General features: G+C 33.4%; 1 protein-coding gene across 1 annotated transcript in view; it reads left to right on the plus strand.

Moving 5' to 3' along the window:
- Positions 1-26,555, plus strand: part of LRPPRC (leucine rich pentatricopeptide repeat containing) — a 101,860-nt gene that overhangs the window by 19,206 nt on the left and 56,099 nt on the right. The window contains exons 11-22 of the mRNA XM_054567173.1: positions 20-127; positions 3,780-3,898; positions 5,728-5,821; positions 8,539-8,605; positions 19,541-19,568; positions 21,320-21,377; positions 22,451-22,557; positions 22,768-22,845; positions 23,199-23,243; positions 23,590-23,703; positions 24,709-24,839; positions 25,549-25,634. Coding sequence (XP_054423148.1) covers positions 20-127; positions 3,780-3,898; positions 5,728-5,821; positions 8,539-8,605; positions 19,541-19,568; positions 21,320-21,377; positions 22,451-22,557; positions 22,768-22,845; positions 23,199-23,243; positions 23,590-23,703; positions 24,709-24,839; positions 25,549-25,634 — 1,035 coding nt within the window. The remainder of the gene's footprint in view (positions 1-19; positions 128-3,779; positions 3,899-5,727; positions 5,822-8,538; positions 8,606-19,540; positions 19,569-21,319; positions 21,378-22,450; positions 22,558-22,767; positions 22,846-23,198; positions 23,244-23,589; positions 23,704-24,708; positions 24,840-25,548; positions 25,635-26,555) is intronic.

The following is a 26,555-nucleotide window of genomic DNA, read 5'->3' on the forward strand; positions in this document are numbered from 1 at the left end:
TTCATGGTATTTCTTTCAGATTTGGCAAAAGCTCTAATGAAGGCTCTGAAGGAAGAAGGTTTTCCTCTCAGAACTCATTATTTCTGGCCCTTGCTAGTTGGACATCAGAAGAAGAAAAATGTTCAAGGTTAGATTTTACCTTTTACAGATTTGTAATGGTTCAGAGATCTGGTATAACAGTTTTCATACACATCTAATTGAATTCTTTGGGAAAGTGTACTTACTCGTGAGTATCAAATCTTCCTAGAAAATAAGAGTAAATTTAAATTATAATAAAATATTACGTGTTTTAAAAACTTAAGTGTAATGGGTTTCTTTCATCTTAATTACATTAATTTTATTTCTTAATTCATCTCTGATCTTGATATTCAAACTTGTGTGCCTAGTTTTAAATAGTTCATTATTTTTATGGTTTTCTAGAACTCTGTAGTTCTTGATTTTACATACAGCATTTGAAATTAGTTTGCCTAGTCTCATTAAAGATAAAGTTATACATAATCAGGCCATTTTCCTTGTGGACCAGTCTATTTCTCCTTCCCTGAGCTGACTTACAATAATAGGAAAGACAGAAAAACTTTTATTGCAAAATGAGTGCTCATGACCTGACAGCCTGCTGATTGAAGGACAGAAATGTTCACTCTCAGGTTCTTAAGTACGTTTAAGCATTTAGCATACTTTTCCCTTGTACACATGGGATGTCTATAGGATATGAATAAGAATTGAACAAATATTAAATTTTAGAGTACAGTATCTAATTCTTTGGTTTGCATTATTGGTAATTCAGAAAGAGTAGTATCATAAAAAGATGCTTTTAACAGAAGTACTTCCCCCTTGGGGAAACAAAAAATGGTCTTTTTCATTTTATGTCGAAGTATAATGTGCTTTAGAATGAGATGCAGAGTTGTTAGTATGACATTGGGTGACAAACAAAATGCACAAACAACAAAAAAAGTGCTTTTAGCAGACTTTCATATTGCAATTTTATTTAAAATATATAGCTGTCTTCTGGCTTAAAGGAAATAGTGAAAGAAGTATTCCCTAATTGTTTCAGGCTATAAAAGTCTCTAAATCCTTTTTAGAAAAATCTTTGGAAAACAATATGCTAGTTGATTAACTCTTGCATATCCTACAGTTCTGAAAGCTTGAAGAAGTAACCTTTAAACTGTGTTTTTGAGCCACAGAAAGTTTATATCATTCCATGAAAATATTTGGGTATATTAGTATTGTCCACCTCTACACAGATATGACTATACTTCTGGGGCCCCTGTTAAAATGTTTGTTTCTTCATCAGGTAAATTTGCTTTCCTCAACCTTAGCACTATATCTAGACTTGAATTGGTTACCACATTTTATCTACTTACTACACACAAAAGAATTCAGGTAATTTTTTTCTATAGTTGTAGCTCAAACTAGTAGAAAAGTGGGTTTTATCTTGAATCTGTCCTTTCTTAGAATGTTAGGATTTAGATTTGTGAGATGCCTTGTTGAAAGCTTACCTTCATCATTATATTGATGAAGGAACTGAGAGCAGCAGAAAGATTCAGTGACTGACCTTAAATTCCACACCTAGCCACCAGTAGTGGTGGGATTACATGTGAGAATCTCTGTCCTCCTATTTTAAATACTGTTTTTTAATATCATAACACCTCCATACTAGACATTTGTAAGTATTATGCTGAATTTATTTTATGAAATATTTTTAGCTGTTTGTTAAAACCTAGATACTGATTTTTGCATTAGGGACATTTTAAAAAGTGTTAACCAATTTTTTTAATCAATGAAGGTTTTTAAAAAAACTTCATTTACCTTTCAATTACAGTTGACATGCAGTATTTTACTAGTTTCAGGTGTACAACCTAGTGTTTAAACATTTATGTATCTTAAGAAGTGATCATATCACTAAGTCTATTTCCCAGCCGACTCCATATGTATTTATTGCAATGTTATTGACTGTGTTCCCTGTGCTGTACTTTACATCCCTGTGACTATTTTTGTATCTGGTAATTTGTACTTCTTCATCCCTTTCACCTTTTACACCCATTCCCCCAACTTCCTCCCGGGTAATAAAGGTTTTATTTGGAAAAATAGAAAAGCTAAGAAAGGAACTTGAGAGAGTAAGATACTGTCGATTGTTTTACAGTTTTTAAAAATTAATTTCTTCTTTGTAGGCGGTCCAGAAATATAGTAAAGTAATAATCTACAATCTTCATGTAACAGGGAAATGTCTGTATGTGTTCTATATAGTTTCTTTAGTGTAAGGTAAGCAAGTAACATTTTTATTAGTGTAGTGATGGTCCAGGGAAAGTCACATAGAAACTGGTAGAAATAACAATAAAATAATGGCTGCAGTGATGAAGGATTTGGTGGAGTGTTTCCAGTGGAATAAATAAAACCCTTTAGGATATCAAAGAAAGGTATTTAGGGGTCAGATCAAACTGAACCAAGAGTTTTCAACAATAGGATGGTCAAATTTTTATTGAATCCTAGAATTTTTCTGACTGCAAATTTAGCCATCACAAAGTAGTAAGAAAGACTCTTATAATGACTTCGTCATGGCTCATCTTACTAGTATTTCTCTGTTGGCCTGAATGAGAGGAAATTACCCAGAATGATTGAGGATTTATTTACATCTCTTGGAATATTCAGACAACATAAAAATAAGGATATAGGGAGGGTAAAATATAAGGAAGGGCCAATATGAAAGGCTAAATGGTAGTTGAATGAAGTGTTTGAATAGAGAATACTTTTCAAAAAGTAAGAACTTGGCTTCGAATAAAGAGAGTACTGTGGTTAGAGTCTAAAATCAGGTCATGTAAATGCTCATAGATGGTGAAAGTTGCTCAGTTAAACCATATATCTTTCCCAGAAGTTTGAACTATTTTAATTCTTATAAAATTTTTTGAATGGAAACTTTCCTCTAGATTCATAAACTTCCTTATGATTTCATTTGAAATATTTTTATTAGATTATTTAGTTTTAGTTTAGAATTTCTAAGTTCACGGAGATTTGGGATCTCTGCCTATCTATGTTAATATATGATTATTTTAATCTATTTTTTAAAAAAAGAAACATTTTATTTTTTAGGAGGATATATGTAGGTATGTCAGATCAGTCACCTTTTTTCTTCTTATTGATAGGTGTTTCTTCCTGTCTGTTATATTATTATTACTTTATTAAGATTTTTTTTTATTTTTAGTGAGAAGGAACAGGAGGGAGAACGAGAGGGTGGGAAACATGAATGTGAGAGAGAAACATCAGTTGGTTGCCTCTCTTACGCGCCCTGACTGGCATCTGAACTCACAACCCAGGCATGTGTCCTGACCAGCAGATGAACCAGTGACCTTTTGTTTTGTACAAAAATAAGAATTATCAATTTGTTGGCCATTTTCAGACATTAGAAAATTGAAGTTACCTTAATGCTGCATTTATTCTACATACTTAAGGAAATTTTTAAAATTGTTAAAGTATTTTAAGACAGGTAAAAAAAATTAAATCATTATGGTTTCTACTAACATTTATTTAATATTTTTAGGGTTTCACATTTTTTTTTTAAATTTTTATGACTGCCCTGGGAGGTAAGTAGGGAGGTTTATTATCATTTCTATATTATAGAATTTTACTTACCTTATTTCCCAGTTCTGTTGCTTTTCTGCGTTTTAGACAAAATGCTGAGTACTCTTTCTTCATTATGATTCAGAAAGTAAATGAACTAAACTTTCTGATATTTGTTAATTTATTCCAAGTTCTTCATCTCTGTGCCTTTAAATTTTAACTTACAGGTATAGTGGAAGTCCTCAAAGGAATGCATGAAATGGGAGTAAATCCTGATCAGGAGACATACATAAATTATGTGTTTCCATCCTTTGATAGTATAAAGTCAGTTCGTGCTATTTTGCAGGTAAGTACAAATACAGTTTTTATTTCATAGTTTAAGAGAATATCTTTCCTCCGTAATGTTCTGTGTAACTGAAAAGAAAAGTCATTTGGCTGAGCATTAAAGATGGTCATGTTTGTGTACAACATTTTTCTAAAGTTTTATAAAAATACTGGTTAGTGTAACATCTGTAGTAGTTAAAAAAAGAAACTTGAAAGTAAAGCAGCATTTTTGTGTGTTGAAAGACAATATACCAGTATCAGAAAATATTTAAATAAAACAATATTTGCTCCTTAATCCCACTCTACAGTGCAACTGTAATTTTCATTTTTTGAATATTATATTCCACTTCTATATGAATTTTCACAATACACTCAATGTATTTACTATTCTGTTTTTTTAATTAATCTTTTAATTTTTTACTCCTAAGCACTATTTTTCTACCCAATACTTCCTGTCCACAGGAGAATGGAGAAGGCCTTTGTGAAAGAGCATATGAAGAAATTGACTTAGTATATTGGATCAGCAAGGGTTGCGCTTCCCATTTTCTCCATTTTCAAAACAAAGTGCTATATGCAATTACAAGTGACATGGCAGAGCACCAAATACTTTAATGAGAAATGTTTTGTTCAAAAATACCTGTTTTTTACATGCTTATTCACATAATGCCTTGACTTTTCTACTTTGAGAGTGTTTTCTTTTTTTGAAAGAATTACATAATTACAAACCTCTGAAATGTAGAGTTTATGTCTTGAGTGTTTTTACCTCTCATCCCTGAGTACCATACCCTGCCATGTATAATGTGCATTTTTTAGCCCAAATTTTTGAGGGAAAAATAAGGGTGTGTATTATACATGGGTATAATGATTACATAATCCCATGTAATGCACACAAAAACGTGGATGCACATTATACATGGGAGCACGTTATACGTGGCAAAATATGGTACTTAGAGTATTTTGAGTGTGCTGTATATAATTTACTGTTAAAAAATATATGGAAAAGGTAATTTCCGATATATCGCTCTCTCTCTAAATCTTTTTTTTTCACATGGCACGTTTCCATTACAGCCATTAAAGCATGTAACTCCAATTATTTTTTAATGCTTTCATGCTGGTTTTTTTCCCCCCAAAGATTTTATTTATTTATTTTTAGAGAGATGGGAAGGAGAGAGGGAGAGAAACATCAATATGTGGTTGCCACTTGTGCATCTCCTATTGGGGACCTGGCCCGCAACCCAGGCATGTGCCCTGACTGGGAATCGAACTGGTAACCCTTTGGTTAGCAGGCTGGCACTCAATCCACTGAGCCATGCCAGCCAGGGCAGTTTGCATGCTGTTTTATTGTATGAATATATCATAGTTTATTCATTCTTAGTATTGATTATTAATATTGTGCTGTTATATAGTGATCCAGTAAGTGTATTTTTTTTTTTTTTTTTGGCCGATGTACTTAAAGTTTAAACAAATGATATTGTTGGGAAAAGTGATAAACCATTTGGAGATAAATTAAATTTGACTTTTACCTTGCTGTATGCCTCATAATGTCATTTTAGATCAGTACGTTCGTTTTTATTTTGTTTTAAATTAGAGAATTTTTATAGTGTCATCAATAGTAAATTCTTTTTAGAAAGAAGGCACTATAAGGGTAATAAATTATCTGAATTTGAAGATAGGTATTTAATTTGAAATGTTGGAGCCCATGCTAAAGTTCAGTTATTCAGTTTACTTATTCTAGAAAATGAAAGATTATTAGAATATGGTGATATAAAGAAATGGGAAAACAGGAAATTTAAATAGGATATCAAAATGTTTTTAGCTGAGGCATATTATTGAAATGTGTTTTATCCCTAGGAAAATGGATGTCTACTTGAAAGTAATATATTTTCTCAAGCTGAATTGAAAAGTGAAGCAGTAAATGGAAACTTGGACTACATTTTATCATTTTGTAAGTATGCAACATTAGCAGTGCACTTGATAGATGCTGATTTCAGTTACTATTGAAAGTATACAGGGTAGTTCATGTGCTCATTGCCTACCTCAGTGTAGTTCAAAGTAATTTCCTTGAAAGCAAGGAAGTTTTTAAATGTCTTACGTAAGTCAGACTGATAAGACAGTTTATGATTTGAACTTGTGGATAATTTGGATGTAATTTGAAAGTTAAAAGGACATTGGAGATGTCCAATAGGTAAGACTGGGGACCCAGAAAACTTGGGTTTTGTTTATAATTAAACCACTGATTATTGGATAGTATCTATTTATTTACTTTGTGGGAGTTGTGAAAATCATGTGATAACTGTTTCTGAAAGTGTTTTCTAAACTAACTCCTGTTTTAGCTATAAGTTACATAAAGCCAGTGCTCATTAACAAAAACACAGGAAAGTTTTACTAAATACTTCTAAATGCAGAGGTGCTTTAAAATGTTCATCACATGTTAATAAAATTACCTCCATTGATTGATGAAGAAAGGCATGGAAAAGTTAAATGGTTTGCCCAAAGTTAGTGATTTAGCTAGAACCAAGATTATCTAATTTTAATTTCATTCTTTTCACCATACTGCATTTTAATAAATAGGACATTTCTTAAGATCTTCATTTTTTAGCATTTTTTTGGTGTTTTTTGAGAGTTTTTCAGATCATGTAGAAAAGATATCCCTTAAAATGTTAAAAATTAAGCTATAATTAATATATTTTCAATTTTAGGTGGAAGCTTTGTAAAAACCAGATTATTGGTATATATTACCTGTGTATATGTTATTTAAAATAGTTCATAATATTGTAAGGAAAAGGCAAAATGTTCAGTGTTAAAAAACGGTTATTGTTAGAGGTGTAGTTATTTGAGGTAAATGTTGTGTATTAATGCTGGTTGCTGAATGGATTGATTTGGCCTTCCACTCTGTATAATATATAGATTTTTCATTCTGACAAGATGAAAACAGAAGCATTAGTAGAAGAATCTGGGCACATAAGGTGCATACATGAGAGCTGCCATTTCTCATTATCATCCCATCCTTTCCACTTCATTGTCAACCTCTTGATTTTTCAGACTTGTTTGTTGCTAAGGAAACTAGATGTTTTTTGTCAGCAGCCTTCAACTTGCTGAGATGTTTCTGGTCGCTTTTTTAATGAATAAAAATGTGACAATATTCTGTAAAATACTAATTTGAATAGTATAAAAATAATTTTTCAAGAGATTGCTTATTAAATTTGAAAAAAAATTTCAGGAGCTTTAAGACTAGAGTATTTCAATTCACTCGATCATTGCCTCCCCTCCCCTTTTGATTTAGAGGTTTTTGGAGAGCAGTTGGTTCTTTAGTTGCCAATGTTCACTATAGGCCGCTCCTAGGTCTGCACTTTTGGTCACCACATCACAAGGAATGGCAGGTAGTAAAGAGTCTGTGGAGTAGTAGGAAATATTTTCTCACTTGTGTTTGTAGGCATGGTAAATTAATATTATCAAGCAAAGTAAAGGTTGCTGAAAGACATTTACTTTTAATTCCTTGAGTGACTAAATACAGGTCATTTTTTAAATGAATTTTGCTTTTCAAACGCTGTATAAAACCCTGAGACTTAGACTCCCTGTTCAAGAGATATAACAGGTGATCTAAAACAATTCTCCTTACATGTAAGTTAAATTTTTATTCACATTTAGGGGAGATGAACAAATAATGTTATAATCTAATGTGATTTTTCCCATGAGGTTTTCTTTTTTAAGTTACCCAGGTATCTTAATCTTCTCCTAAACTGTATTTATTGTCTTCAGAATTTGCTTCCACTATGAGTTCCTCAATAATTCAGTCCATCTGATATCATTCAGTAGCCAAAATTCCGCATATTAAAAAAAGATTAAATCAGTTACATGTAACATGGCACCATTTTAATACAGTGACAGGGAAAATACAGTGGCAGGGAAAATAGAATCAGGAGATGCCTACTGTGATTCCACCCTTTGCTAGTTAAGGCCTGATTCTAGTATTAAGGCCGATCAGACATATGGTATCAGCACTGAAACACACAAGGAGGTAGACGGTTAAATAACAAAACAAGTAGTAGAGCAAACAGATGCTCAGAAAAGTGAAAGATCAATATAAATCAGTTACGAGATTTATAAATCAGTTTACGAGGTAAAGACCTATTTTATTATGACTTTAGGTTGTCACTCTTGCATGAATGCTTGCCATTGGTCATAGTGGAAAATAGAATGAGAAAGTGTGAATGGTTTTAAAAGAACCCAACCCAATGCCCAGAAAAAAATTTTCCCCCTCATCTTCCGTCTTTAAAGGGCAGAGGTGCCATAGCATAGTCACAGTCTCTCCCTTGGTAGCGCCACACTTGTCCATTCGTATACAGCCTTGGTATGGGTACCAGGATGATTCTGAGTATGTTGGTAGATTAGTTATTGTCATTTTTATGAAAGAATATTTATAAATACATTAGTTGTATATATTCATGAAAACAGTAAAAGTGCTTTAAGAAGGTAGTTTATATTGCAAATATATATTACTGCATTATCTAGTTAATTTTATATGAAAGCATTTCCATTTTAAAAATAAAACTTCCAAAATGAAAATGAAAAGGTATTGGTATAAATGTGCTTCCAAATAAGATAGTAATTTCAGTTTTTGTTTTTGGTCTGAGATTTAATGATGACTGTTTTCTTCTGCAGTGGAATCAAATACATTGCCTTTCTCGTTTACTTCTTTGAGGGGCAGCCTAATTCTAGGCTTTAGGAGGTAAGACGATCACCGTATATAATGTTCTTTACCTGAATGTGGTCTGATTTCTCCTGTTTTTTTTAACCTGCTGTATAAGGAAAGATGGATATTCTTCCAAATCTTCCAGTGTACAAATTACCTGAAATAATTTCAATCTGTTTTTTATTCTTCCTATTAAGTAGTTGAGTTCAAGTAGCCTTTTATATCACCTTTTCCAAGAAATACACACAGATTTGGTGATGTTCTTGTTTGAAAGAAGAAAGCACTGTTTGAAAATTGCAAGTTGGAGTTATAGATGAATTTACATGTATGTTTGATTTATACTTTGAATATTGAATTACAAGGTGACTTTTATTCAGTATAATACTCCGCCTCCTCTGTGTCCTAAGAAAATGTTAATGACTTTTCCCTTCCACTTTTGTTGTTTTGAAAACATTTAAACATAAAGAAAAATTGAAAGAATAGTGAAGGAAGCATCCACAAACACTTTTATATAGATTTACCATTTGTTGATATTTTGCAATATTTACTTTCTTACATATTTTTAAAATATATATCTATATATTATGTATAGAGAGAGATATATACACACAGACAGAGTGGGGTGAAAGGTTTACAGTTGTTTATATGGAATATAATACAATATATTTACAAGAATAAACTCTGTTTCACGTACTTATATCTGTATACCTACTTTTGCCCAACCTTGTAGATATATACACTTTTTCCTTTTTTTGCTGAACCACTTGAAATTGTAGACTTCATGATACTGTTGATGCCTGATCCTTCATCTTGTATCTCTTAAGAATAAGGTCATCTGCATAATCACAATAGCAATATTACTCTAAAATTAATAATACTATAATATTACCATATTTAGAGTGTCCCAGTTATAAAAGTCTGTTTTATAGCTGTTTTACTTTTTGATTGAGGATTCAATTAGGATCATGCATTGCGTTGATTGCTGTCTCTACATTTTCTTAAAGCAAGAAAAATTCCTTTTTTTGTCTTTTATGACACTTGACTTTTTTTTTTGGAAGAGTCCAGGCTACTTTATCTGTAGAATGTCCCTCCCACATTTTTATTTGTCTGATTTTTTTTTCTCATGATCAGATTTGGATTGAACATTTTAGCAAGAATACTTTATAGGTGATAAGTATTTCTTACTGCATCAGGAAATATTAATGTCAGCTAAGTTTGATCACTTGGGTATTGTGATGGTTCCTATGTGTCTCCCCTGCAAAGGAACCTTAGTTACCCACTTTGTAATTAGTAAGAAGTCTGTGGGGTGATACTTTGAGACGATGTGTGTATCCTGTTACCTAGCTCCTTTCATTTCAGTGGTTTTAGCAGCCACTGGTAGTTCTTGTTGAATCAGTTGTTAACAGTGGTGGTTGCCAAGGGATGGATTTCTAATTTTATCATTTTGCATATATATTGTTAATGACTTTGACTTCTGATATTAACTCAGTGATTTTTAGTCTGCTTATTGGTTGGAGGGCTAGAGTTTTCTATAGACATCTGGGAGTCACCATTGCAGGCAAGAAAAGGCAGAACAAGTAGGTGGGATTCTGTGTTGCTGCCCTTTCTTTAGCCAGTGCAGTTCTACTATTTCCAGTGGCAGTTTTATGTAAATGAATTACAAAAAAGCAAGGGTCTTTGTCTTTAAAAATAAAGTTTGAAAAATACAGAATACATAATCAAGTGGATAAGACATACTAGTAGAATCAGATTTTTAAAAAGAACCCATGATACATTATGAAGTAAAATATAGCAACATTTTCTTATATTTATTCTTGAAAAAAGATTGGGGAATATTTTTCTTATAAACTTCCAGGTGGTAGTTATTTCCTCCTTTAATTTCACTAATGTTGTATTTTCTTAGTTTGAATGTCAGTTATATTTCATGAAACCTAAACTTACGCAAAGTACTTGGACTATAAAGTTCATCCAATGTGATGGAAAGAAACAAATTATCTTCTGACATATATTCAAGTCAGTCATTAAGCTTTTAGTGGCTTAATTGATTAAAGCGTGCAGAGCTGCTTGCCCCTCTAGAGTGTGTATCTAGTTGCTGTGTTATCTCTGTTTCTGCTTTTTAATTTTGTGTCATCATCTTTCCTGTCATATTTTTGGCTGTTACTCTTTTAACAGCTTTCAGTATGTTTATCTTAAGTATACATACTTAAATAATATGCTGTTTCTGATTTATTGCAGGCTGGCAAATTAGGCAACTGAAGTCGTGTTTGTTTGGTTTATTGTACTATCTTCAGTGTGTAGATTAATACTTGGCACATGACCAGTACAATCGAATTAATTATTGAGGCCTTATTTTCTGCCTCTGTTTTTAGGCATTCTCTTTAATTCAGCAAGTTTTTACTGTTGAGACTGGAGATGTTGGTTGGGATTAGATTGTGAAATATTTTAAATAATATAAAGGGACTTGTCCTTTATTTGAAGAAGGTAGACTAACTTGTGCAATGTAGAGGCTTGGCTGAACCAGAGATACATTTGGAATATATTTTCATTTCAGACATTATATTTTTCATTTCTAGAAATTCATTTTTTTTTTTTAATGTCTTCCATGTCTCCTTAACATGCTCATGCTTTTTTCTTCCTTCTCAACTATATGAGGATTTTAATGATAGATATTTTGATGTCCTTGTTTACTAATTTCATCATCTGTATCATTTCTGGGTCTGTTTATTGGTCAATTTTCTCCTCATTATGTGTCATACATTTCTGTTTCTTTGTAATTTCTGTTTGGATGCCAGGTATGGATTTTGTGCTGGTAGATCTGAATTTTTCTTTTTTGGTATTTCTTTAAATATTTTTGAACTTTGTTGTGAGACAGTCTCAAGTTACTTGGAATGGTTTTCTTGGTGTTCACTTTTATGCTCTGTTAGGCAGGACTGGAGCAGCCTTTAGTGTATGATTATTCCCACTACATTAATTTAGCCCTAGTATTGGGGCTGAGTATCCTTCTGAGTACTCTACCCGCTAGCTCCCAGGTATTTGGAAATTACTGGGAATGTGAGCTGTTCAAGTCCCTGTGTGAAATCTAGGAATTGTCTTTTTCAGAGCCTCTGCAAAGATCGCAGGTAGTTTCCTCAGCTTCAGATTGTCTTCTCACTTAGGTGTGCCTTTCAGCTAAAAGCTAAAGACTGAGGGCAACTCTCTGAAGCTCTCCAGGGCTCTCTTTGTTAAGCTTTCTCCTCTGGTACTCTGCCCTGTAAAAATCAGTTTTAACTAGTCTCTTCCAGAAAAGTATTTTAAATCTGTAGGTTCCAAAACTAATTATGTTGATGAATTTTTTAAATTGGAGATATACAAAAGTTTCAGGCCATGGTAATTTGGCATTATTCATAAAAATATGTGCATAATTCGAAGCATTTGTTACTAGAGGTGCTTTCTTTCTTTTCTTCCCACCCCAAAAACTACCAAAAATACAAAATGTAATCAATGTCATTATAGTCCATTATCTTCACTTGGTGGCCTTTTATTTCATTTGATACTGAATCAAATAATATATATTTTTAAATTCCTTTGTCAGCACATTCAGTACAGCTTTTGAAATAGTCACCTATTGTGTGCTTCTCAAGGTCCTTTTGTAACTCTAGTACCTTTAGAATTGGCTGAGTAGGTAGGAGAAATTGAGTGTTTAATGACATTCTCAAGAGTCCACATTAACTACCTGCAACTCCTATAAGGATTATCACATAAGAGGTTGACTTAATTACTCCCTACCAAAAGAATTATTCATAGTTGTCTGAAATGTTAGAAGTTATAGAACATTATATGAAATATCATAGTCACTGGAGCTAATCTAAGGGAAACTTGGGTATGCATTTCAATATGGGAATGCAATTTTTTGAATATTTGGCTACCTTTAGTATATTCTTCCACTTAGTGGTAGGTACAGGGTGTATGAGGCAGTAGTTCCTGGCATCTGTTCTATAACCTATTTTAGGCAAGATTAATTTTTATACTATCCTACAATATTTTGGAAAAACCAACAGTGATGTCTTCTGGTCAGGTGGAGGCGTAGGTAAACACGCCTTGCCTTCTCACACAACTACAGAAAAAATGACAACTAGACTAGAAAACAAGTATCACCCAGATACATCAGAAAATTGAGCTGTGTGGAAGTCGGACAACCAAAGATTTAAAGAAGCGACTTTCATCTAGACATGTAGGAGGGGTGGAAACACAGAGACCCGCAGAGAGGCATGGAGAAGTGGAGCAGTATGGAGACGCATAGCGGCGCAGAGAGGCACAGAGACCTGAACGGGTGATCCCACACCCACATGCGGAGGATAAAAATCGGGAAGGATATCTTAGGAGCAAGGGATATCAGTCCCAGACCAGACCACCTAGCCCAGGGTTCCAGTGCCAGGAAGCTAAGTCCCCGTAACTTCTGGCTCTAAACATCAGTGGGGGTTGGGATGGCGGAAGAAACTGGGATTCACAGGAGACTCCTATTAAAGGGTCTGCAATGGACTTAGGACTTTTAGACAGACCCACTCCCTGTGGAATTAACACCAGGACAACAGCTGGAAGGGCACCAGTGGCATATGAGGAGAAATAGAAGTGACTGGCATCAGGGCGAGTGCCGAATTCCTCCTGGGCAACACTCCAGAGGCCAGGCAGCGGTATTGTTCCCTCTCCTAGCACTTCCCCACACAGAGTCACAGAGCAGTGACACTAATTTCCCTGCCCTGGCGATTACCTACGGCTCTGCCCCATACAACTTACAGGTGTGTTTTTCAACTATAGGCCATGTTACTAAGACAGGGAATCAAAGCACCTCTACCTAATACACAGAAACACACACATATGAAAGCTGCCAAAATGAGACCAAGAAATATGGCCCAAATGAAAGAATAGAACAAAACTCCAGAAAAAGAACCAAACGAAATAGAGATAAGCAATCTATCAGATGCAGAGCTCAAAACACTGATTATAAGGATGCTCCAGGAACTCTTGGGTACTTAAACAGCATAAAAAAAGACCCAGGCAGAAATGAAGGTTACATTAAGTGAAATAAAGAAAAATCTAAAGGGAACCAACAGGGGAGGGGGTGAAGCTGAGAATCAAATCAGCGATTTGGAACATAAGAAAAAAAGCATTCAATCAGAACAGCACGAAGAAAAAAAAGATTTAAAAAAAAAAAATGAGGATAGGCTAAGGAGCCTCTGGAACATCTTCAAATGTACCAACATCTGAATCATAGGAGTGCCTGATGGAGAAGAGGAAGAGCACAAAATTGAAGACTTATTTGAAAAAAATAATGAAAGAAAATTTCCTTAATTTGGTAAAGGAAATAGACATACAAGGCCAGGAGGCACAGAGAGTTTCAAAGAAGACAGACCCAAAGAGGACCACACCAAGGCACATCATAATTAAAATGCCAGCAGGTAAAGAGAATATCTTAAAAACAGCAAGAGAAAAGCAGTTACCTACAGAGGAATTGCCACAGACTCTCAGCTGATTTCTCTAAAGAAACTTTGCGGGCTAGAAGGACTGGTAAGTATTCAAAGTGATGAAATGCAAGGACCTACAATGGAGATCACTCTATCCAGCAAAGCTATCTTGTAGAATAGAAGGGTAGATAAAGTACTTCTCAGACAAGATAAAACTAAAGGAGTTCATAATCACCAAGCTATTATTATATGAAATGTTAAAGGGAATTATATAAGAAGAAGAAGAAGAAGATCAAAACTGTAAACATTAAAATGGCAGTAAATTCACAACTATCAACAATGGAATCTAAGAAAGAAACCAAGCAAACAAGCAGAACAGAAACACAGTCATAGATACAGAGGTCCTTTGGAGGGTTATCAATTGGGAGGGGAAGGGGGTAATGGGGGAAAAGGTGCAGTGATTAAGAAGTACAAATTGGTAGGTACAAAATAGACAGGGAGATGTTAAGAACAGTATAGGAAATGGAGTAGCCAAAGAACTTAACATGCATTACCCATGGACATGAACTAAGGAGAGGGGAACTCTGGAGGGAATGGAGGTACTGGTTAGAGGGGGGCAAAGAGGGAAAAATTGGGACAACAGTAATATCATAATTAAAAAAAATATATTTTTTTAAAAAATGTTTTTTTCCATATCTTTTGAAAGTAACTAAGGGGCAAGTTAGCATTTCTGTAAATCAATATTCTCAGGAAATGATCATTGATTACCAAGCAAGTGCAATGCCTTCCTGAACTTTTCCAATTTATAAATTAAATTGTCTAACATATGTAGGCAAAGTAACCTGTAGAAAACTGTTTAAAATCAATCAATAACTGCTTAGATAAGGTGAGATTATTAAAGATTATTAGGGAATTTTTACTTTTACGTTTTTTTTAAAGGCTATTTTTGAGAGTATATTTTAAAGGGCATTTAGATCTAACTGATAAAGTTAGTAAATTCTCATGTCAAATCCAGGGCAAGAAGATGTTTAGTCTGAATAAGATTTTCTTTCCTCCCAACAGTAATACTGGCTGAACAAAGTTCAAATGAGAAGTAAGACAGTGTACCTTATATATATTACTGAAAACTCCACCACCAGAACTATTGAGTCACTTCAAAGAGACAATATGTCACTGAAGCTTGTTCACAACTTGACAGGGAGTATAACACATCAAAAAGAGAAATGTTTCAGAATTTTTATGGAGCCATTTAAGTATTTGTAGGGTATAGAAAAAGAGTTCTGTGATCTAAGGAGGGATTTTCTGACCTAGTGGCAAGTGGGAGCCTGTATGTTGGTGTGTCTTTTCACATGTTGAAAAACAAAAAATCAAGTTTCTGTTGCTAGTTTTATTGAAGTCACCAAATTAAATGCTAGATATTAAGGTTTTCTTTTTAGTCAGCCTGTGATGTTCCTTTGTGACATTTTTACAGGGGGAAGAGAAATGCTACATAAATGTTGTGAGTGCTCAGAAAATATTAGCTCTTTAGTTTGTGCTGTGGGCTGGGACTATGAGATAAGTAATTCAAGGATGAGTAGGAACCTTGCTTGCCCCCTAGTTGTTCATAGTTGGAGACCAAAGAGTAAGAAAGCAACTGCAAACTAGTCTTGATAATCATGAATGTAGAGAGAAGAGAATCTCTCAAGATGTGCAGAGACAGTGCTGAGTTGAGTGTTGATGGATGAGTAAGAGTGTGTCTACAGGGAGGGAAGGGCATGCCAAGCAAAGTCACTGAGGCTGAGAGAACACTGCATCTGGGAAGGGAGATTGATAAATGGTAGCCCAGGAAAGCACGAAATAATGGCAAGAAATAAAGCCAAAATGGTAGTGCGTGGTTCTTCATTAATGATTTTATTCTGGGTTGTTAGGTTTGGACCTTGAGTCATGGTTTTGAGCCACTGAAAGTTTACATAATGAAGATAACTGACAGTAGATATTTGAAGGGTGGAGGAAAGGGTTCAGGTAAGAGATGAGGAAACAGGACAACATGAAGGGATGTTCCGCAAATTGTGGGATCTTGGAGGAGCCTGTGAGACTTAAGGTGGAGATAATTAGTCTTCCTAATACTGTTTCCTCTTCTGTGAAACAAGGAATTTAAGTACGCACATGCAGTATTGTCTTAAAAATAACAAAATAATACACTTGGAACCTAGTACAGAGGATTACTTTTAAGGAGCAACTAGGGAAAGAGAATTGCTGAAAGAGATTGAGTAGCATCACTGGGAAATTGGCAGATAATGATCAACAGCAGCACATCTCAAAATGTAGGCAAAGAGGACTGGAAAGTGTTGGGTGAGTTTCTGAATATATAGATTAGTGGTAATTTTACCAAGAGTACTTTTGGTGGAGGTTTGTGGCCAGAAGCCAAATTGCATTTGGGAGTGAACATGTGGTAAGGAAATGTTAACTTTTTTTAAAGCTTAGTTTTAAAAGATTCTGCCTGTGTTTTTTTGAATTTTGTCCCACTTACTATGAAGCTGCACATTCAAGGCAGTGCTTTCAAACACTTTCAGGTGTGGAGATATCTGTATAGTTTTGGAAGTTTATCTCCATGCCTTTCCTAGTTACTTCGTGCCACGTTTGAGGGCAATTTAATATCTTAGCAATATTTTTATTCTCTATTGAGTTAATATTTTGATAAAAGAGATATTTAAAATAGCTTTTCTTAAAAAGGAAGCCCAGCTTATTAATGTTGAGAGTTGGAATACAGATGCAAAATTTAGATCAGAGTTGGTATGTATTAATTGTTATTTTCTAGAGTTTTCAGACATTTGCAAAAGGGAAACTCCCAAGTCCTGATCAGTCCAGCTTCAACAGATTTTGGCAAAGTTGTTTCATTTATTTCTTTTGCAACTCTCCTCTGCGCCCCCCCCCCCCCCCCGTTAGATGATAGACCTTTTGTCATTCTATCTGTAAATACTTCAATATACATCTTGGAATTTATTTTAAATAAAAATAACCACTGTATTATTATCACACCTGACAAAATCAACAGTAATTGAGGAGAAGAAGAATTCATCAAATTCCCAAAGGAGTACATGATACACAAAAGGTGAAAAACTGCAAGTCTTGCCACTTAACATTGTGCATTTTTGGACATGGCCTCTCATATCCTCGAAAACTTTGCTATTTCTACTACTCCTCCCTCCATTCCTTAGATGTGATAGACCACTACAGGTTAAGAGTCCATGGAATTAAGGCTGTTCCTAACCTAATGAAAAATGATGCCTAATTTTTTATCATTACAGATTTTTACTGTATCTTACCCTTCACTGCATAGCATTTCATCCTCGTACTTTGAGTTCTCTAATTTACTATTTGGGAGGAATTTTTTTTTTTTTTTTTTTTTTTGCATATGAAAATGTCAAGTAGTCAGAGGAAGCTTGCTCTGTGAGCAGTGGATGGGTGAGATGAAAATGAAAACTCCCTTGTAATAAGCGACAGATGGTCTCCTGCTGCCTCGTGCAGTTTTGATTTTTAGGTCAGTTTATCATTTCTTCTGTTAACTGATTTCTCAAAGTGGTTTTTTTTTTCCCAAATCAAGCAGTATTATAAACACAGGGCTCCGTAACCTTTTTTTCCCCCACCTATAGATAAAATCCCATCTTCTTTTTCAAAACCTTTCCTTAATATGCTTCAGTGGGATGGATGATTTCATCATAAGGAAGAAGATTCTAGAGGAGCATGGAACATATTTTTGTTTTTTATTTGAAATAATTATTGAATTGCAGGAAATTGCAAAGTTAGGACATAGTCTCTGTACTCTCCCCACCGATTTTCCCCCAATGGTTACCATTTTATGTAACTATAGTACATTATCAAAAACAGGAATCATATTGGTGCAATGTGTGTGTACAGTTCTCATATTTTATCACATGTAGATTCGTGTAACCATCACCTGAATGAAGATACAGAACTATTCCATCACTGCAAATATCCCCCTGGTACTAACTCACTATGGTCATACCGCACTCCCTCTGCTGTACCATCTATAATCCAAGACAGCTATTAATTTGTTCTTACTTTCTGTATTTTGTCATTTTGCAGTAGTTATGTAGGTGGATTCAGAAAGTATGTTTTAAGATTGTCCTTTTTAATTCAGCATTAATGCCCCTGAAATCTGTTCAAGTTGTTTTATCAGTTCATTCTGAACATGTTTCTAAAGTACAAAGAAGTGCCCCATTAGGTCCCTGTACCAAAACTCAGTCTACCCAAAACTGCCCGACCTCAAGTTTAAAAAGGCCTTTAACTTTTGTGGGCATTTTACACTGTATATAATATATAATTATAATGAATATATAAATTACAATATATTTACATTGGAAAATTACTATTAAAACACGTAGTCTTAAAGTAGATTATGTATTTGAATTATATAGACAAAGCTTATAGATAATAAGTTAACCAAACTTAGAAGTACTATGGGACCAATGTTCATTGGTTATCTTCTTTTGTAAGTGGATTTTCATTTAAACAGGCAAAATTTGGGTGGGCTTTTCTTTTTGCTTTCTTTGAAAAAATTTCAAATTTACGTAGTTACAAGAATATTATGTTGAACGTCGTGAACGCCATTTACTTTAGCATTTTGCCACATTAGCATTATTCATTCCCTCCATCTGTCTGACAGTCTGTATATACACATACACACATACAGATACACAAAGTTTTTTCGGGACTATTGGGTTAGGTTGTGTATATCATGATCCTTTACCCTTAAGTATGTCAGTATATATAATTCTACAGAACAAGGTTATTTTGTTACACAACCATATCACAGCACATTCAGGAAATTTAATAATAATTGAGTATTTTTGTTTAATATAGTTTATGTTTTAGTTTCATCAATTCTTTTTTCCCGTATTTTCCTATCCTTACAGAATCTAGGTCAGGGATGAATGTTAGTTGTCTTTCTCTTTAAATTCTCTAAGTTGGAACAGTTCTTTAGCATTTGTCTTTTATGACATCAATGTTTTTGGAGAATATAAGCCAGTTATTTTATGGAATGTTCCTCATGATGGTTCCCTGTGGCTGGATTACCACAGGAGTGATGTATTTCTTGGAGAATTAAATCTGAAAACACACAGTGTCCATCAGCATCTCATTAGTGATGTTAAATTTTCATCACCAGATGAAGATGTTATTCAGTTTCTCCATTATATGGGTACTGTCTTTACCATTACAAGTAATAAGCAGTCTGTGGGCAGACACTTTGAGACCATGGAAATATTTTGCTCCATCAAGCTCGCCAAGATTTGGGGATGGTTCTTAATGATTCTTGCCCAAACTAACCTTTATTTTAAGAGTTCAAAGTCAGTGAGAGCTAACCTTTCTAAATTACCTTCGTCTGAAAATTCAACTTGATTTTAGAAACATTTACTTTTTTGTTTTAAAGCTTTGATCTGTGTGCATTTCATAAAGTAATTGCTAGTTCACTAACTTAAAATGGTTTTTAAACCTGAGTTTATTTTTAATCCTTTGCTGCCCTCTGCAGGTCTATGAATATAAATCTTTGGAGCAAGGTAAGTACCCCTAATAATGCAAATCATAAGGTTATGTACAAGCTATTAAGAGCAAAAGTTATAATAGGTATACACATTTATAATATATTATTATGTTAGTTAGAATCTCGAAGTTGATAATTTTAAAACTGCCTTTTGGAGCATGAAATTTATTATTGCAGCAATCTGACTTCCTAGTCCTAAATTCTTCGTAGGGTTTTTAACTTTTCCAGAGGACAGCTGTCATCATTATTCCTTTAACATTTGTCCATTAGGTTTAATAATTAATTTTTAAAGTATATACATTTAGATACACTTGTATAAGTGTATCTTTATATGAATGACATACAGACCAATTTCAAACTGCTGTCTTTTTTAAGAGGTTAATCACTTTTATGCAGGAAGGACATTTCATGTTGAATTGCTCGAAAAATTTGTAACTAAACCAGAATGTGCATTGTTGGTTGAAATTTCCAATTTAAATATTTTTTAAAGTCTAAATTTTATTCAATTTTGCTTTTAGTATTATGCTGCTATTCAGACTATATAGTCAGTTATACTATATGGTGAGGATAGTTATATTTGGAAGTAATTTTTCGACTAGAAGCGTTTTTTATTGTTTTATTCATTAAGTATGTCTTTGTTCAAATTTGGTATTAAATGTGGCTGACTTAATGTACGACTACAACTTCTGATAGAATTTATTGTCTGTCTTTTGTATATGTCTGTGTTGGTTAAAAAACAATTTGTAGGTGATGAATGTTTTGCTTTGTTTTTGAACAGTTTCTACCTCAACTATCCTTTCGATTGCCATTAGCTACAGCATGATTTTCATGGTGGGGGGAAGTGAGATATGGTTAATTTTGTCTAATTTTATATTAGCAAATAAATAGTAGTAAAAATAGCTGCAGTTTGAGTTACTAACATTTACAATTTGTGCCAGGTGCTATTTTAAGCTACTAATTACAAATTTAGTAGTAGAGTACACATAACATGGTTCAAAATTCCTAACTCATATCACTTTGGAAAACAACTGTGTTTTTGTTTTTACTTTCTTTAGCCCAAGGATACATAGTCAAATACCATGTTTAAAAGTTACAAGTCAGTGCTATAGATTTTGTAAAATTTTCATCATAAAATACATGTTTGGATTTTTAAAATTAAAAATTTGCGAGCAGAACTAATGTTAAATAAATGTTGTATATGTCTTTTAGTGTCTGCATTCAATTGATAATAATCCATGAGAACAAATACATTAGAACTTTTGGCCCCGTTTGTTTTAATGCTTTTAAAACGACTGGGAAGATGTTGTTGAAAAACTGAAAAATAAATAAGTAATCCAGGATATTTTACTATATTATTTCTGTAATAACTTCATTTAAAAGGAGGCAACTGGTCCAGTTTCAACAAGACCAAAACAATATTATGAAAAATAATATCGGTTGAAAATTCCTATAAGCTCTTTCCTATTTATAATAATTCGTTTAAAACAGTATATAAACAAATCCGTTTAGAGGCTTTCTTAGTGACATTTCACAAAACATTGCAGTTTTCCTTCAACATGGGTTTGTTTTGGTTTTGTTTTTAAGAGACAAACCTATTATTTAAAAACGAAACAATCTCCTTGGCAGGTGGGGGTGGTGTTAAATTACTGTGATATAGAATAATACCTTACTGGGGAGAAGCTTTATTATTTCAAGAATTCAATTTCAGATTGTATTTGTTCTTGTTTGCTTCTTTTGCTGCAATGCACGAATTTTCTGTCTTACCAGATAACGGAACTGTTGTACAAGGATGGACGTTATTGCCAAGAGCCTCCAGGACCAATGGGTAGCGTTTCAATTTCGATGATTGTAACTTATCCACAAATTCATTCTTCTGTGTAATGATGGGCTAGAAAGATTACAACAGTAAACATTCTCTTTTTGAAAGTGAAATTTGAAAACATTTGATTATAAATCTTTATGTTGATAACCACAGCATTTTGAAATCTATGAGGTGTTTAGTGTTATCTTAGTTATTTTCTTAAAAGACAGCCATGGAAGGCTTTTTATTTTCAGGAATTGAGGAAGTGCTTCTTATAGCACCTATGAAAGTATCCTTAAAAATCAGTAATCCTTAGTGTTTATGTGATTTTAATGTTTTGCAGGTGTTAATTTTAAACATGTCAAGTAGTAAAGAGGTCTTGTAGATTTTTTCCACTTAAATATAAATTATTGCATTATTTGACATTTAATGATTTTCATTTTTTTATATAATGAGGCCTAGAATACATAGTTTTCTATAAGAAGGTACCTTTCTTGAAAGTTCAAATTTTCTATACTAGGTATTAACACATGGCCCTATACATTTTATGCTTGAATGCAGAGAAAAATTACTGTTGTTACAAAACATCTTTGTTAATCTTGGTTTTTCATTGGCTAATAGGCAGCTCTCCACAGGATTACTGTATCTGCTTATTAAAATTATTTAACTTTCTATACACAACATTTAACAATCCTTTCTAATTTTATATGTTTCCCTAAATATTGCTGATAAAAAGTTAGTGTGGAAATGTGTACAGCGCATTATTTATTCTCACTACTGTGATTTGGACAGGAAAGGGGTAAGGTCTTTGGCAGGACCACTTCTGTCATGGAGTGGTATAAAAAAATAAATGGAAGTAAGATTCAGTACTGAAAAGCTGTCACTCGGTCTGAAAATAATTAATATTCCCTTCACTCACCAGTTAGGTATGTGCTCCCAAACCACATAATCTCTATGCCTCAGTGATCATTGTTGCCATTTCAGAGCCTCTCATCAGGGTGACATCTCACACCAAAATGATTTCTTATAAATTAATCTTGATAACATGACAGTCTCAGTAATTTTAGTGGAATGCTTTCTCTTGTTTTTTTCCACAGAAGCTGTTGGCTATTTTCTTTATAACTTGATTGACAGCATGAGTGACTCAGAGGTACAGGCCAAGGAGGAGCGTTTGAGACAATACTTCCATCAGCTGAAGGAGATGGTACCATTTCATTTTTTGCTATATAATGCCTGTCCTGCCTGACATGTATCTATTAGATTTGAAATTGCTGCTTTTAAGTACAACCAGACCACTTCTCAATGACATACACGAGTTGGAGACTTAAATTATGTCTGAGATAATTTCTGTTAGACAAATTTCAGTTTGCTTGTCTAAAACTGAGGGGTTTTTTCCTCCCTTTCCTTTGCACAGAATATAAAAATTCCTGAAAATATCTACAGAGGCATTCGTAATCTACTGGATAGCTACCACGTTCCTGAATTGATTAAGGTGTGTGAGAACTTGTAATGGACTTTCTAAAATAATGCTTAATTTATATTTAAAATCATGTTAAAATGTTATTCATTAAATAGGATGCATAGTCCAAAAAAAAGTTTATTTAAATGACCACAATTAAAACAAGGCTTTTTATTGACTGATGGTAAATACTGTTCATATATTGAAGAATACATTTAAAACATTTATTACAATGGTTAATAAAGTATGAATAGAACTTCTGGAAAATTTTTGAAAGATAGAAAAATAGCAGTAAAATGAGGCAAGACTTTTCAAAATTTGCTTTTGATGTTTGCTAATATATTTTTCCATGTGTTTTCTAATTCTAATTTAAATCCCAATTTTAGGATGTTAATGCATTGGTTGAAAGAGAGAAGACAGACTCTCGAAAAGTAAGTAAGTTTTTTTAGTAGATTCTACATACAGTAGTAACCACATTTAATGAAAATTCTAGACTGTCTTTATAAAATCAGTGATTCCTAACATTTTTGCCTTCAGTATATACCTCTAAGAAGTTAGTAAAAGCTATTCCCCAACTCAGAAAAATCAGCACATCTAAGAAAATTGCATATAATCTTAGGAGGTTCATAATCCTCTAGAGTCCATTCACAGATCCCCAGATTAATATCCTTGATAGCATTTATGACATTTAGGAAAGGTCAGTTTAAAGGCAAGAGTGACAAGGGGTACATTTTCTTTTTGTAGTAAATTTCTTTCCTTTTCTTTCCATTTCTGTAGACTACGCAGCTTACATCATCTGATTTGGAGTCTACACTTGAAAAACTAAAAGCTGAAAATCAACCTATAGGAGATGTCCTAAAGCAACTCATATTAATGCTTTGTTCAGAAGAGGTAACATTTGTTTAAATATTTCAAATATGCTATTAAGGTAAAAAAAAATTCTTTATAGATAAAAGTAAGCAAAGCCAAATACAATATTTATGATTTTTATAATTGATTATTATACATCATGCCTGTGAAGAGTGCAATTAAATGAAAGGTTAACTAATTTCAACTACACCTTGAATGGCATGTTTTCGGGTTGCTGTAGTTTGTTTACAATAATCTGCAAAGTGAATGATAGTAACAGCCGTGATAGGTTTATCATACATGCCAAATGTCCTTTCAAGCCATGGCTCCGGTCTCTTATATCTAGATTGTCAAGCAACTGATACATGCAGTAGTCATTTGCAAGTCAAATATTACTAGGTTGTTAATGCAGGGATTGAAATTCCATTTTCCTGCTGGAAAAAAGCTCTTTCTGAGATAAAGGGTCTCTTGCCTTTTTTTCAGCAGGCATACAGCTGTACTTAGTGTTTATTTTAGTGTGTCTGCAATTTGTGGCGTATCACTAGACTTTTTCAGTTTCTAGTTCAATATAATTTGGTGGTATGCCTGTGATTTTAGAGAACAAATATAACTGAGTTTTAAGATTATAACATGGTACTGTTAAATTCCAAAATATTTCTTCACGTTACTAGGAGAGTAAACTAGACTGTGAGGAACTCTGCAGTGATATATAGTCTGTGTAAGGAAATTGTACTGTGAGTAGGAGGTGACTTGGTACATATATAATCTGGAAGTCTTTTTTTATAATGCAGTACTAAAGCTAAAACATCAAATTTGGCCTAGTGGCCTATTTTGCATTACAGATAACACATTCTAAAACCCTACATATCTATCTTGCCTGTTTTTGAAAAGGTGAATGAAAATTTCAAAGAGTGAGGTGAAGTAAACAGCATGAATCCATTTATTTTTAAAGTACTCTTAACTTTTTCTAGTCAGAAAATAAAACCAGAAATTTTACATTTTCTTTTATATTTATTTCTTCTTTTTTACTTCTGTCCTTTATTTTAGAACATGCAGAAAGCTCTTGAATTGAAAGCAAAATATGAATCAGATATGGCTGTTGGTGGCTATGCAGCTTTAATAAATTTGTGCTGTCGACACGATAATGCAGAAGATGCACTGAACCTGAAACAAGAATTGTGAGTGCCTTCGCGCTGCAGCAAATCATCACTGTTAGAGTTGATACACAGTCCTTGATGGATCATGTAGATTGAACATTAGTTACTTACATAATGTAATTTTTAAAATGTCTTTCTGTCACTGTTTTTGCATAATACGAGACTCCGATTAATTATGGCTTGTTTTCAGCAGAGTCTTTGTTTAAGTATAAGACATTCTATTCCTGTAAAGCCAAGGTTTTTTCTCCACTTTCACAACTGCATATCACAACAGTGGTGATGGTAGCTATTTTATAAGACTTGTTAAACAGCTCCCTTTCTATACTGTAGTTTAAACAATTTTCTGTCCAGTTTTTTAAATATCTTTGGTTTCTCGCCTTTGATAGATTTATCAAATAAAAATATGTCTCTTTGGGCATTTCGTTGTTCATTACAAAGTTAGAATCACCTGAAGTACCACCAAGTGAAAGAGTTCCTATATTCCTATCATTTGAAGATGGAGTGATGCAATGTAAATGTAATGTTAGTTTTATTTCTTTTGTCACTTCAAATATTATAACGTGAATTTGAATATGGCTTCACAAGTAAACCTTAACTGAAATGTAGAGGCGAATATTTAATAACAATTCAGATTATCTGATGAGTTTTTGAAAGTGAGAAAGTGGATATTGCTGTTCTTTTTGCAGTTAATTGACTTCTAACATAATATAAATGTGGCTTTAATTTTTAGTGACCGTTTAGATCCATCTGCTGTTCTTGATACGGGCAAGTATGTAGGCCTTGTAAAAGTGTTGGGAAAACATGGCAATCTCCAAGGTAAGCCTGGTCATATAAAGGAAATATGTGATGCAAGTATCTTGCCACTGGAATAACATGTGAATTGAAATTAATGGTATATCATGTCCTGCAAAGTGCTTGAATACTTTGCATACAAATTTGCATGTGAATCCAACCAGAGCTGCATGGACAGTGTAGGCCATTAGTTTTAATGGATTGGCAAGCTTGTCATTTACATTTGCACAGCTCAGTGCTTTTTGCATTTCTGCAGCTAGTTTTTATTAGCATTGCTGTTTGGATTGAGTTTGAAGATCATGACTTATTGTCATGATTTGCTTATGTGCCTGCACTAATGGCTTTGTTTTTGCTTAAGAACACCTGAAGGCTGAACATAAAACCTCTAAACGTAACTTTTATTTAAGAATATGAATTTTGCAGTAGTCTTTGCCTTAACTTTTGATAACATTAACAAAATATATAATTGACTGAGTTTTTATCTGGAAGTTTGCAGGGAAAGCCTATATGATTATACAGTTCATATTCATACTCTGATTTTCTCATTGTTCAATAATGCTAAGCCTAATACAAATAATTACATTTGATGATATACTCTATTTGTTTCTTAACTTTCTCATTGGGTTTTATTTTGAAACTTCCTATATCATCTTCCTCTTTTCCGTTTATTTCCAGAGAAGATTCAAATACATTTTTTATATTGAAAACTGTATGGACAGAATATTTGATTTGAAAATTGATTTTTTTTCCCCCTAGGAAGCCTTTTTAACACAGAAAACTCTTTATAAGGATTAGCCTGCTTTTTTAAAATCACATTTTGTAAAACGGTCAAAACATTTTGCCTGTGCAATAATTAAGAACAACATTATAAAAATGCACTTATTCCATATCCTAAAATGTTTGTTTCTGCCTTCCTAATGAAGCTTAATGAATCTAATGTATTAA

The sequence above is a fragment of the Pteronotus mesoamericanus genome, unplaced genomic scaffold (genome assembly GCF_021234165.1).
Source record: "Pteronotus mesoamericanus isolate MK-2021 breed Mesoamerican mustached bat unplaced genomic scaffold, CSHL_Meso_final contig_101, whole genome shotgun sequence".
NCBI classification, from domain to species: domain Eukaryota; kingdom Metazoa; phylum Chordata; class Mammalia; order Chiroptera; family Mormoopidae; genus Pteronotus; species Pteronotus mesoamericanus.